This window comes from Barbatula barbatula (genome assembly GCF_947034865.1).
Source record: "Barbatula barbatula genome assembly, chromosome: 14".
In the NCBI taxonomy this organism is placed as follows: Eukaryota; Metazoa; Chordata; class Actinopteri; order Cypriniformes; family Nemacheilidae; genus Barbatula; species Barbatula barbatula.
In genome coordinates, this window is record NC_136777.1 from 21753257 (window position 1) to 21767921 (window position 14665).

General features: G+C 37.3%; 1 protein-coding gene across 2 annotated transcripts; it reads left to right on the forward strand.

Moving 5' to 3' along the window:
• Positions 1-201: 201 nt before the first annotated feature.
• anxa11a (annexin A11a) lies at positions 202-14429 on the forward strand. 2 transcript variants are annotated; one of them, XM_079473120.1, is made up of 15 exons: positions 202-629; positions 4312-4599; positions 6379-6473; positions 7593-7931; positions 8005-8092; positions 8332-8426; positions 9242-9355; positions 9852-9942; positions 10090-10169; positions 10261-10317; positions 11307-11400; positions 11558-11653; positions 12075-12133; positions 12546-12668; positions 12788-14429. In XM_079473120.1, the coding sequence occupies exons 2-15, from the start codon at positions 4320-4322 to the stop codon at positions 12845-12847; spliced, it is 1671 nt and encodes a 556-aa protein (XP_079329246.1). In that variant the 5' UTR covers positions 202-629; positions 4312-4319; the 3' UTR covers positions 12848-14429. The 2 variants fall into 2 exon arrangements, with proteins under 2 accessions (XP_079329246.1, XP_079329247.1); XM_079473121.1 differs by having other exon boundaries at positions 391-629; positions 7731-7931.
• Positions 14430-14665: the final 236 nt, after the last annotated feature.

Sequence of the window (14665 nt, forward strand, 5' to 3'; positions counted from 1 at the left end):
TGCATGTTATACAATGCTGGACGTTGTTAAATCCAGACACGGCTTTTCTGCGATTCTTTTTTGATGCTGTGTTTCATCTAAGCGCATTTAAAGCTTTTATTATCGAAACTAAAACTCCAGGCGAACTTCAATTTTCCTGCTAAAAATACACACGTCCATACATGGACGTCATATAGGCACGGGGTGGGTGTGGTCGAGTTTAAGGGCGTGTACTGCTCGGGCACAGTTCCAAATTTAGACCCACCCAGTGGAATAATCCCATAGCCGTTGTAATAGAAAGTGTTTTAATATCACACAAATCTGCCCCAAAAAAACGTACAAGTATAGACACGCTCTCTTGTTTTCGTACAGCAGATTTGAAACACAATGACAAACCTGGTGGAAAAAAGTAAAGCGTCACTCATCAACAAACGAGTCGTCATCGTATATGAAAGAGTCACATGTTCTGTATTCAGTTAAAGATTGTTTGATGTAATAACAGTCATGGAAAGAGTGAAGTGCCTATCGGAAAGTATGAGTCCCACCCACCCGATTTAAATATTACATGCGTGTCACACGCACGCATTCACGCAGAAGAGAGGTACACTGTACCTAGGAAGTGACGGAAAGCCCAACCCGTCGCTTATTCTGTAAGTAACTTACTCTTTTTAATCTGCATAGCGTCTATTTATATGTGTTTTTATTATATGAGGTTACGTTTGCTGTTATGTGTCTGCTTGTGTGTTTAATTCCCGAACGTAACGCATACGAGCGAGTTACTTTAAGGTCCCGTAGCCTTCCAGCTAGCATTTTCAAAATCTCCACCCAGAAATAACTTTAAGCGCGTTATCGATATGGTGGGTTAACGCTTAGTTCACGTGGTTTATTATCGCATTTGCGAACGCTAATCCTCGCGTATTTTATACATTTGAGGATCTAGCTGTTACGTGTACTGTTGTGTGGCATTATGGTTATGTTAGTAACGTACTTCAGGGGCTGGGGACACGTATAAGCCATTTTGTTTTTTATGTACTTTGGTGCAGTAAGACTCAAACAACAACTTTTCAGTATGCCAATCTGCATGAGCACATATTTTGGTGCTGAGTTAACCTAAATAGTGGCATTTGATTCAGGCCCAAAAAAGGCGGCCAGGGCCTATTTGACTAATAGTTGGTTATAAATGATGGTTTCTCCTCTTATTGTTAAACATACTCTTCTATAAGAAATCTACAATAATAACAGAAACCAGTGTTGTAATATAACGGAGTAAAGACACTAGTACTTAAGTCATTTTGGGGAGTATCTGTACTTTTATTAAGTCTCACAAATGTATACTTTTATTATGATTTCACCTAAGCATGTTCGTTCCTAGAAAATAAAAGCATAGAAACAGAACTGAAATAGACAAGTAGGCTTTACGGTCACCATGAAAATGACAATGCAGAACCAATCATTGGTTAAAGCTCAATGTGCAAGTGCTAAAATGTGCTCTCCGCATTTAACACAAGGTTTAGATTTGATGCTTCTTTTAAAGATAAACAGCATATTTTTCAGTTTCAATGAATTATAATGACTGGGTTAGTACTGTAAGGAAACGACAGACTGATTTCCAGATTTTGTTCCAAGTTGTTCTCTTAGAGGGATAATATTGGGGTGGGAGGGAACTATCCTTTATAAAGTTATAATTTATAACGTAAAGTAATAAAGATGTGGTTTCTGAACTTGTACTTGATCGTTTAGCAATTCGGCAACACGTTTTTCCGGATAAACTTGAGACTTTCAATGAAAGCACCATTTTTTATCTTTATGCCCCAAAAATTTTTATTAACAACTTTTGCTTCAACTTTACTTTAAATAGTTAAGTAGATGTAATATAAAAAGTACTTTTGAAACTTAAGTACAATATTTATCTGTTACTTTAAGACTTTTACTCAAGCCATATTCTAAAAGGTTACTTTCTACCAAAGTAAGTTTCTGGCAAGATATTTGTACTTTTTACTCAATTGCTTTTAGGTACTTTATACATCACTGACAGAAACCTTGATAAAAAGTTGAATCTTCAATACTTTGCCAAGACTTTTATGTTGGGTAATACTCATGAAACCTGTCAACAACATGTCATATTTCGCCCATACAGAATGAATTAAAAGAAAGAATACGATTTTCTTTGCTTAAGCTAGGAAACCATGCATTGTCTATCCATTATATCACAAAGTAGTGCTCTAACAGCATCTTATTCAACTTTGGATAAATGAATCAGTCATAGTAACACACTAGAGAAAGGCAAACATATGTGCAATAACAAAACGTGCATTTTTGTCACATTTTCATGTGTGGTGCTTTTATTAAGTGGAGTCCATCTCTAAAGGTCTGTTTGTATTGTATTGTATGAGTTAGTTTTATAGTCATTGAAGTGCCATGAGCAGCCACTCCCTCTTTAAGTAAAGGTGATAAGGCCGTATGCATATTTTACTTTCAAATACATTGGTATTCGTTTCCATGGCCACAAACCCATATATGAATTTATAATACACATTAAATAAACAACTACACAGCGCCTCATTCAGGTTAATAATAACATAATAAAACCATCCTCTAAGGGTCAATGAATAATTTTGTAAATAGTCTTTTACACCTTATCTGTTCCTGTTGTCCTGTGTCATCCACATAACTTATGTACCATTATCTTTCTTTACCGAGAAGATAATTTACAAAAGACCTTCAGAAGTCTTAAGCTTTGTTTACGTAATGCATTTCCAGGGTTTCCACCAAACGTGAACTCTTCGGAGAACGGCTTTCACTTTACTGTTAATGTTTGTTGAAATTATGTCAGGCCTGATTTTGTGTGGCCACTACTTTCCATCACGGCTTTATATATTTGCATTTCAAAGGAAAGGATGAGAAATCTGGGCAGTGATTTTAGAAGGAAAAACGAGTAAGTTATGGTTTTGAAATGAAACATATTTCTTCATTTTACATTTATTTGAAATGCAAAACAAACCTCAGCAGTATACTGTAGGTTATGTGTTGGTTACCTGAAGCACGGTGGATTTTATGCTTCATTTTTCCCCGCCACAGGTAAACCTGGTAGACCGCCACAGGTAGACCGCCATCTCAGGTTAAGTGTTAAACACAGTAGCAAAGTGTCCGTTTTTATTCTCACAGATTTGAACTCAAAGGATAAAGCGATGCTTCTCTGACCAAACCTGCAAAACTATACGAGCTCATGTGTGAAACAACTGTGGAAATCTCATAGACTGAGTCACATATACTGACTGTTTTGTATTACATCAGGTATTTTTTACCTGTGTTTACCTGTCTGTGTAACAACAATCTCTGTATTTCCACTTCCTCATGACTTGATAGAAGAATATCATTTATCAAAAGCATTCAGTAAGTTAGTAAAATACAAGGCATATTACTGTAGTTTACCTTTTAAAGTACAGCATGATTTAAAGATATAAATAGACTGTATTCATTTATTGATGTTATAAGATGGATAGCAGTGTGTATTTGTGCTGTGAAGCTCTCTAAGGGGCGATTTACATTTCGCGTTGTTTGCTTATCGAGATGCTAAGGCAGTGGTTCTCAAACTGGGGGCCCCAAGATGGATCGGGGGGGGCAGAGATTTTGTGGCTTTTTTTATACTATAGACATTTATCATATACTTTATATAATCAAACATCAGAAAAGTAAGACCACCAGCCAAAATAATTGATGTTCCAGCATTCTAAAGCTGAATATGTTTTTGATTCAATTAAAATACTAAAGTTTAAAATTATAAGTCTTAATATGGGGGGCCCCAAATCGATGCACTATACACAAAGGGGGCCTAATGGTAAGAGAGTCGTGACCGAAGTTGCCGATCCTCAGGGCCGGCAGGTAACGACTGAGGTGCCCTTGAGCAAGGCACCTTACACCTACTTGCTCCCCGGGCACTGCAGTGATAGCTGCCCACTGCTCTGGGTGTGCGTGTGTTCACTACTCTCTGGATGGGTTAAATACAGAGGTCACATGGTTCACCATAACTGACAAATAGGTCACTTTCACTTTACAACGAAACAGTTTGAGAACCACTGCTCTAAGGGACCATTGGCAATGATATTCAAGGTACTTGGGAGCAGAGACGGCAACAAATAGAAACTCAAAGGGTTGTTAGGTTATTAGGGCCTAATGGATCTTTGGTATCTCCTAAAAATGTTTTTAAAAATATGTTTTATTTTAATACCATATTAGATTTCTTTGGCTACCTGAACTGAACTGTTCAATGAGCCTTCAAATTGTGGCTATTAAACGCATTCAAAATGTTTATAAGTATAACACTTTTTCCAGACACAACAATGAGCTATCCAGGCTACCCTCCCCAGGCCGGCTATCCTTCCCAGGCCGGTGGATACCCACCTCAGCCAGGGGCATACCCTCCCGCAGCTGGTGGTTACCCTCCCCAACCTGGAATGTACCCCCCGCAGGCGGGTGGATATCCTCCCCAACCTGGTGCCTACCCGCAGCAGCCAGGTGCTGGTGGCTACCCCGGTCAGCCAGGTGCTGGTGGCTACCCTGGTCAGCCAGGTGCAGGTGCCTACCCTGGTCAACCAGGGCCCTATCCTACTTTGCCATCAGGTGAGTCGCTTTACCAGGAAAGGACCTTTGGTGCGTTGTTATCTAGGTACATGATTACCATATGTGTGCACTGCACTTTCATTCAATGTACTTCACAGTGCAGTTTGCATTTGAAATGCTTTAAAGGAACAGTTCACCCAAAAATAAAAAAATCTGTCGTCAGTTACTCGTCTTCAAGTTGTTAACTCAGAGAATTATATTTGGAAGAATGCTTGTACCCAAACAGTTTTTGGCCACTATTGACTGCCATATTTCTTTTTTAATGTTTTGGTTCTGTTGAACACAAAAGAAGATATTTTGAAGGAAAGCAAACAGTTCCTGGGCTCTTTTAAATACCATTGTAATTTTTCCTGCTATGGTAGTCAAGAACTGTTTAGTTACAAGCATGCGTCCAAAAAGCTTTCTCTGTGTTCATCAGATCAAAGAAATTTGAACAGGTTTGGAACAACCCGGGGGTGAGTAAATGATGACAGAATGTTGATTTTTGGGTGAACTGTCCCTTTAAGGTATCAAGGCGGTACGTATACTCATTAAAACCAACATGAATAGCATTTGACTTGGGTTACCGTAGTGATGTGGAATTTTGAGGTGGAGCCACTGGAAAATGGCATAGTGTGATCGTACACTAACTAGTGTCCCAGCATTGCACTGGTTGTTGGTGTGAGTCACTAAAGGGATTTTCTGTTGAGGGGCCCAGTGTTGTGTGTGTGGTTTGTGTGTCACAGATCACATGGATTACGTTAAACACTTAGTGTTTCATAACATGTCCATTTTGGAGGCGAGGTCCACATTGTTGGCTAGTGTGTCACACATTTTCCATAGTCGGTTGAATTAGCAATTTTTTCCTACACAAAATATGTTTTGTGTACAAACAATACACCCAACTACATTGTTTACCAGTATTTCTTTGTTTAGAATAACACGCTTAGGCTTTGGCTTGTAATTACATTTTTGCATTTGGTTTCCTCAGCATGACATAGAGGATTTTGTGCTGATTATAAATATTGTTAAAAATAGATCAGCGTGTAGCAGGAAGTTCTTTTGAAGTGAAGAATGAATATTCATAAGCTTAGCGCAGGCATTTACCTGGCATTTATTATTACCATAATAAAAACCAGCTGCTCTAGATTGTACAGAGAGGGACACCGTATTATGTCAAAACCGGCTCAGAACAGAAATGCGTTTTGTGAATGTAGTTACAAGCCAACGCACGGCCCTCTGGGTAGAGCAGGGAACAAGAACATTATTTACTTAACAGTAGATACACAATGCTTCCTGTTTCCTCTATGAACAGTATTTTATTTAAAGTCAACATGAAATAGCATTTCATATTCATCTGAATTATTTCTAAATGAAATGAAAACGTAGGGTAGGAATTTATCCATTGGGAATCTATTGGAAAGTGGGTGTTACATATAAGAATAAGACCATTTGGTTGAATGAGTTATTACAACGTTATAACATTATATAAAAAAATGAGGAAATTTTTTTTTATTAAAAATGTAGAATGCCACCAACTCATTAGATGTGCAATCTACAAAACAACTATAGGATTTCTTATTTTTTGTGTTAAAGTTTTGCCCACATTTTTAAAGTAGGCCTACATTTTTCTTAAAATTGTTTTGTAAAGTTTATTTCACACAGTGTTTAAGTAATCATTTACTTAAAAAAACTGGGCACAAATAACAAAAACATAAAAGTTTAATGAAGTAAATCTTACTATTTATTTTTTATGGATTTATTTATTCTAATTTGTTTGTATATGCACAACATTCATAGGGGGTTGGGGTTCTTCCGGTACACAAGGAATGCCTACTATTGGTTTGAATAATTTGCCGAATCCTGGATTCAATGCCAGCAATATCCAAGGAATGGTATGTTTCTTTAATAATTATATAATGCATAATCTGAATCAATATCAATGATGCTCATTCTTATCATATGCAGGTTATTTGATTTCATGATAATTCAGCATGAAATGTACAGCCCGTGCTAAAGCCGTATCAGATCTTTCCTTGATATGCTTTTAACCAAAACCGTGCTCCTGTGAGCGTAACATTATCTCTTTTAATTTGTCTGTCATCAGAATGTGCTTTGACCATAAGATTTGATCCCGCTCGGTTTACTGATGCAAACACTTCTGTAAAATGTGTTTGTGATCAAATGTACAGATAGAAGGAAATGTGAACAAGTGTGGATCCATTTACGAACTATTGGAACAGTGTTGAGCCATATTGCTTGTTTTGTGGAATTTGTTTCAATGTTTGTTACAAGTTGTATTTTGCAAAAGAATGGTTGTGTTTTACTCTCTTTTTGTATATTTGTTGTAATTTAAACGGCTCCTGGTCAACAGTAAATCAAAGGTTTGCCTTGATGTTTCAGATGGGGTGTTGTTTTTGTCTGCGGCCTATTGTTTTTACTTGGGTAAACAAATACAAATGTTATCATTTTTAAATGTATTATTTGCTGTGATTTAATTGAATCGTGTGTTAATTTGGATTATAATGCTTATATGCGAGTGAACTTTCTAGATTTCAGTATTTCCATCTAACATCAAACATATTTTGTTTCTATATTTGACCTTTTAGCTGTTTACAGATATTTTTTCTAAGATAAAGAATATGGTTTCATCAATCATTTGTAAGGTTCACAAAGAGAAGCGCTCGGACTGTTTCATTGTGCAAATGTTACGCAACAGCTCCTCGGTAACATAATCACGCAATACGGTGAGAGTAGCTTAAGTCAACAGAAATGTTTGAGTTGAAAGCCACACTATCTAAACAGATCTCTCTATGAATGCACACTTGTTCACTATTAGTCTCATCTCCTTTTCCTGGCTTTAATCACCTCTTTTCCCGACTGTGTTGTCATTTCAAGGCTGTTTGTTCATGTTCATATATGCCTGCAGCATCAGCTCTTCTGTCCTAATTGTATTAATTGTCACGCTCGCTTTTGCTTTTGCCATTTTGTCTCGCCCCATTTTTCCATAACAGGCAAATCAGATCGCCGCCTCTGGTGGATTTGCTCCAAATCCCGCCATGTTTTCTCAAGGGCCTGGTGGCTATCCCGCCCCCCAACACGGGGGTCCACCTGCCCCCTCCTCTAACCAACCCTATGGCGTGTACCCTCAGCCAGGAGGTGGCATGCCCCAAAACCCAGGAATGGGCTACCCCGGAGGTCCAGCACCGGGCCAGCAGATGCCAGGTTACCCAAATGCGCCTTCACCCAATCCGTCCATGCCTAACTATCCCAGCAACCCCTCTCCCAACCCGTCCATGCCAGCGTATGGAGGAGGTTACGGAGGAGGCACTCCGGCCGCTCCAGCTATCAATGTAAGCTGTTTATTTCATTATGTAATTCTGGACTTTCTTCAGTTGTATTAATCTCACTCGTTTGTATTTGCAGCGTGGATTCAGAGGAACCATCCCAGACTTCCCCGGTGCTGACCCTTTAAAAGATGCAGACGTCCTCAGGAAAGCCATGAAGGGCTTTGGTTGGTTTTCAGCTTTATTTCCTAAAATCGAAAGTTAATTTACCCTCAGGACAAAGAGAAATTTTGTTCTTTTGGAAACACATTTATTATTCATCTTGTAAAGTTTGATCCCTTTGTGATGTTCAAATACTAAAGGTTCTTACATGGCATACAGAATGAGCTTTCTAAGAAAGTGACTAATTTGTAAACATTATGAGCTTTAAAACAGGCTAGTAATTGAAATGCACATGTTTTACCAGGCACGGATGAACAAGCTATCATTAATTTGCTGGGAAGTCGCTCAAACAAGCAGCGTGTGCCACTATTGAGATCATACAAGACTGCTTATGGAAAGGTAATGGAGATTATTGCAGATTTTTTAGGTTGCTTGATATTCTGCAGATTCGGTCTGCAATGGCGGTTTCCCTAGAACACACCACTGAGACCGAGAGCTTTGTTTAGGCCATAAAGACAATACTAGCTACAATGACCCCGCCCGTTAAAGTAACACAGAAGAGGAAATATACCACACTAAGCTTTTACAGTGAAACATTTCAACTCCCAGTAAACCAGAAGTTGTGAACGTTTTCACTTCCATATTCTGAGACAAATTAGAAAAAAATGTGGGCGTGGCTTGTGTTTTTCACTGCGATTGGATGTGTAAAAACAGCTGTTGCTGTTGATGTATTAAAACATCTGTTGCATTTTGAAATGGTACTGACAGCAGACTGACAGTTGAAGGGGAGGAGTTAACGGATGCATCTTTTTTGGGAAAGGAAGTGGCGCTGATGGTTAATGGTCATTTCCTGAAAAGAACATGACACAGATTTAACAGCATTTAGATTTTGCTGTGCGAGAAGAGAAGATTTAGCAGATTTGCCTGAAAGTGCAGTTGTTCTCCAACTGGTTTCATGCACGTTTGTTAAGATGAGGCTAAACCTTGTTTTTTTCCAGAAAAGGGTTAAAAACCATATGGTTCAATATTCCATAGAAACATATTTAGCTTTGTCACTTTGGTTTCTTTTCCATTCACCTCACTGCAGTGTGTTTACATTTATAGTTTTGGAATCGAGGGCGTGTGCTTGCAAAAATTGAATAGAAAATGTAGAAATGCTTCTGTGAAACTTTAAGGCGAGCTGGACTAATCGTTCTCATACGCTGTGTTTACAGGACCTGGTTAAGGATCTGAAGTCTGAGCTTTCAGGAAACTTTGAGAAGGTGGTGCTGGCCATGTTGATGACTCCATCTCAGCTTGATGCATATGAGATCAAAGAAGCCATCAAGGTTTGTCAAAGCACTTCAGTACTATTAATTAGAATGGGATTAAAGACCTAAGAACATTTATCGTTATATTTTAAATCTCTTTTAATGAGCTGTTTCTATCTACATACACTGCGGGTCCACTTGCATGGAATTCACCATGTTGTTTCTACAGTAGCCCTAAACAGACAAACTGCTCTACAGAGCGTTTCCTACATTTGTATTGTTCTTGGCAAGAAGACGTCTTAGTTAGTGTTTCGAAAGGGAGGGGTGGAGTGAGCCGTTGGTTGCAATTAAAAATTTCACCGCTAGATGCTGCTATATTTCAAACACTGGACCTTTAAGCTTGTGTACTCTGCATTTTATAATTTTTCATTTTGGAAAAATTCTTTACAAAATAATGATAGTCTTGTTTTTAGGTGACTGTCTCTTTAATAAGCACAGATAATAGAACAGTCCAGTCATATGTTTTGATATGTAAGTAACACGGGTGTAATTTGCTGATTATGTCACTACACAGGGGGCAGGAACAGACGAGGCCTGTATAATTGAAATCTTGTCTTCTCGCTCTAACGCGGAGATCCGAGAAATCAATCAAATCTACAAAACTGGTGCGTACTCGAATCATATCGTATTATTCCTTCCTTCGGCAATTACAGATCTGATTACTTCCCAATCAGACAACTGCTACATGTCATGTGCATTTTAATTGAACAGTAATGTGTAGTGAATGCTGATGGTCTGCTTTCTTCTTATAGAGTATAAGAAAACACTAGAGGACTCCATCATCGGAGACACATCCGGACACTTCCGAAGACTCCTGGTCGCTCTTGCTCAGGTACACATTGTTTGGTGTGATTTAATTGATTGGATTTAGATGTGTTCTTTTTTTGTGGTGAAATACAAATTAAGATGTTGTCTTTTTAAAGGGTAACCGAGATGAGCGTGAGACTGTGGATATATCAGTCGCCAAACAGGATGCCCAGGTAACTATTAAATACGTTTTTTTATATTTTAGTTAGGGCTGTCAAACGATTAATCGCATCCAGAAAAGAGATTGTGTTTACATAATATATGTAAGTGTTCTGTGCATATTTATAAACACATACACACATAGACATTTGGGAAATATTTACATGTCTTTATTTTTGTGCTGTCAATCGATTACATTTTTTTTATTAACATTAACTTAACATTAATGTAAATGTAAACTTTTACATTCTATAAGCAACAGACTTCTTCAACATCATTTTATGAATGAAAGGCAACATTCTGATACTAGTTCTGCAAAAGTCTAGTATATATTAAATATAATTACAGCCATTTAACATTGAAGTGCAGTATGATTGAGTGCTATCATGGCTAACAAGTAGGAAATATACAGTTCTCAAACACTTTACAGTCTTAAATGCTATATCCTAAATTAAATACAGAATTAAAGCTACAAAACACATTTAATTCCTCTTTACTTTTGTTCTTTGATTAACATTAGAACCACCGCATCCGCTCTACGCAGATCTGACGCCATTTTTCCATTCTCACAACTCTTTGCATTCATTTAGGATTTAATTGAACACGTTGAAACCTGTTCTTACGACAATGCTTGACAAAACGGGCCTTCTGACATCTTGTGTTTTTGTTCATTCAAGCACGAAAGAGAACTTAATACTGATGCATTGTCTGACAGAGATTCACTGACTCAACTCTTAACACGTTAATGTTGACAGACCTCATTTATTTATATTTACCAATAATTAAATTACATAGAAATGTTTACTTATTTGTATATTTTTCTTAAACATATGCATGTATGTGTATGTTGTTTTAAATACAAAATCAACATGCACAACAGTACACATATATATTATGTAAACACAAACTTTTATTCTGGATGCAATCAATCGTCTGACAGCCCTAATTTAAAAATGTGTTTGTGATGCTTTTAAGAGTGCTTGATATGCTGTTTGTGTTGCAGAATCTGTATCAAGCCGGGGAAAATAAAGTCGGCACAGATGAGTCTCAGTTCAATGCCATCCTGTGTGCTCGTAGCAAAGCTCACCTGAGAGCAGGTATTTATATTCAAGTCTCCTTCCATCTCCTATTTTTAACGAATTATTAGTCAGCAAATGGTCATTTTAACACATCCACTGCCTCGAGCAAAAGGATGGAGATTAATAAACATTAGTCGGTGTGTTAAAAGATGTTGTTTTGTGTTTATGTTAACAGTGTTTAATGAGTACCAGCACATGTGTGGTAGAGACATTGAAAAGAGCATTGACAGGGAAATGTCTGGAGATCTCGAGAGTGGCATGCTGGCCGTCGGTAAGCTTTCCGATCCGTCATCTATGATCTTTTGTGATGACATCATATCCTTTAGAAACGTCATAACTGTATTTCTTAACTTGCTTTCTATTCTGCTGGCCAATATAATGCTGTTATAGGGTAAATATGCGGTTACGAGTACCATATCACATTTAGTTGTGTGTTGTAACACATACAGTAGTTGACTTGTCTTGCTTGCTGTGTCATAGTGCATGACATTCTTTTATCTCTCATAAAAAGGTGTGTTGTTTCAATATGCTGTTAGGAGCAATCTGGGTTTTCTTTGTAAACGACTTTGGTTTTTAAATGAATGTCTTTGGTTTTTGTGTTCAAGATGTGTCTTGCTTGCTCGGTTGTACAGAGCTTAATAGCCGCAGGGTAATTGTGCATGGTGAGTCTAAACATGTTCTTCTGTTTGCAGTGAAATGCATTAAGGACACACCAGCCTACTTCGCTGAGAGACTCTACAAGGCCATGAGGGTAAGACACATGCTTCTCAGCGTGGATGAGATGTACTGACTACAAAGTGACAGGGACTTAATGACATATCACGTCTACTTGTGTCAAACATTAGTCATTTGGTTTTAAGGACAGTTTACCACAGACTGTGTTGAAGTATGCAGCGCCCCCTGGTGGCATGACTGCAATCCTTATAATTTGTACAAAATATAATTTAATAAAAATATTAATTATAATTTTATATAAACGTTCAAGTATCGAAGACTTTGAATTTACAATATCTTTTATGGAATTTGAACCCTTTTCGCTTTACAAATTAAATATAACCGAGTTCTGCTTCCCAATAGGCAGAATCACTTTTACATTGCATTCATTTAAATTAAGTTTGCCTGAAACTTTTGCATTTATTATATTTGTTCATGTATATTCACAGGGGGCGGGAACAAAGGATCGAACTCTGATCCGTATCATGGTAAGCCGCTCTGAGGTTGACATGCTGGATATTCGTCAGGCATACATGAAGAATTATGGGAAATCTCTCTATACAGCCATATCTGTGAGTACATGGGTAACAGACCCACAAATTGAACTCACAAATCACATTTTTGAAAAATAGAAAATATCCATATTTCTAATGCAAAATGTGATAAAATAATAATGAAATTTGTATTGTAGGGAGACACCTCAGGAGACTATAAAAAGATATTGCTGAAGCTGTGCGGTGGAAGCGATTGAACGCCTGCAGATCTTTATAAGCCACAGAGGACATGAAGCCACACCACGATTTATACCCATCTTACACATAACTTTAACTTGCACTCTATTATGTTCTTGCATGTTTGACCTACTTTGCTTATCTGCTGATGCGGTGCACGTTACATTTCATGCTGTTTTATTACTATATTTTTAGTTCAACAGTAGCCTTCTATGCTGAAAAAACTATCTTAGCCAATTATTCAAATACAGACAAATGCCATATACATTTTACATAACGTTTTCTTCCTGTTCTAATTCTGTTTTTAGTATTGTGTACACAGCTGAATACCAAATACCAAGTTATTACAATTGTATGTTGAGTAATTTACAGACATATTTTAGGGTTATATAGCAAAATGAGCATTAATTTGTGTATGTTTCATATTAAGAAAGCTATATATACTGTATGTAAGGCTTTTATTAAGCAATACCCTTTTCGTTTTGCTACATTTGTTATGATTGTTAACCAGCTGTTTATTAAGGCAAAAAAGAAAGAAGTCATGATGGTGCTGTCTTTGTTTTATTATTTGTTTCCTCTGTATGGATCCAAACACATGAAATGCAAATATAAAGTAAATCTTGCCTGATAAAAATAATAGTCATGCATTTTAATTCAATTGTGATGCACTTATATTTAACCATTCGTTTTTAATATCCACATATATTTTAAAAGCCTAATATAATGTAGTTTTTTACTCTCTAGTTGTTCTAAATCTGTAAATGTATTTGTGCCGATGAACCGAGACAATGTTTTTGTTAAAATGTTTGTAACCAAAAGGTTCTTGACTCCCATTGACCTCCATAGTAGGAAAAATGACAATGGTTGTCAAAAGTGCCCCAGAAATGATATTCCTACATTTTTCAAAATATCTTCTTTTGTGTTCAACAGAACAAAGACCTTTACAAAGAAGTTTCCTACTATGGTAGTAACTTGTGGCCAAGCTGTTAGGTTGCAAGCATTGATCCAAATATATTTATCTCTGTTCAGCACGACATAGAAAAGTTATGTATACAGATTTGAAACAACTTGAGGGCGAGTTAAGCCCGATTCACATTTTGCGTCTTTTCAAATAGTGTGCGACTCGAGCATCGATACGACAATAAAGCCCCCGTGAAACGGAAGTTGCAAACTTTGACTTCTTTTCCGTATCCGAGTGAAACGGCTTCCGAAAGGAAGAAAAAATTCATTTTGTTTGATTTGTTGTAAGTTGGGCTTGCAGGGTAGGACTAAAGAATGCCTGGCCATTGGATTGTTGCTGACGTCATGAGGTGTTGTTGAGAGGGGGGAGGAGCTTAACGTTTTCTGATTAAAGATTACAAGAGCAAATGTATTTTAAAGAATAATGGTGTGCACGGATAAATCATTCATAAAAACTAAACTTTTTGGAATACAGTGAAAGCAGTGCGAAACGTGAATCGCCCTTTATTTGGGGGTGAACTGTTCCTTTAAAAAGATTGTGTGGAGGTCCATTTGCTGGCTGTGGCTATCAAATACAGTTCAATGACAAGCTGAAGTTAATAGTTTGTATCTGCTGTTAATATAAATAAATAATAGATGTACAAAAACATGTCTCTTGCAATCAGCTGTGTTTACAAAAGATGTTAATAGCTAAGAGCGTTTTAAGCTCACTAAGAGCGTTTAAATCATAGGATACATTCATCATTTGAAACCTTCTCCCTACGGCATCAGCCTCTTCATTTGGGTGGTTCCTTTCATTCAACAGCAAAAATATAGGAAAAAACTAACAATGAAGATACACCTCTTTTATGCCATTTTATATGATAATTATCAGACCA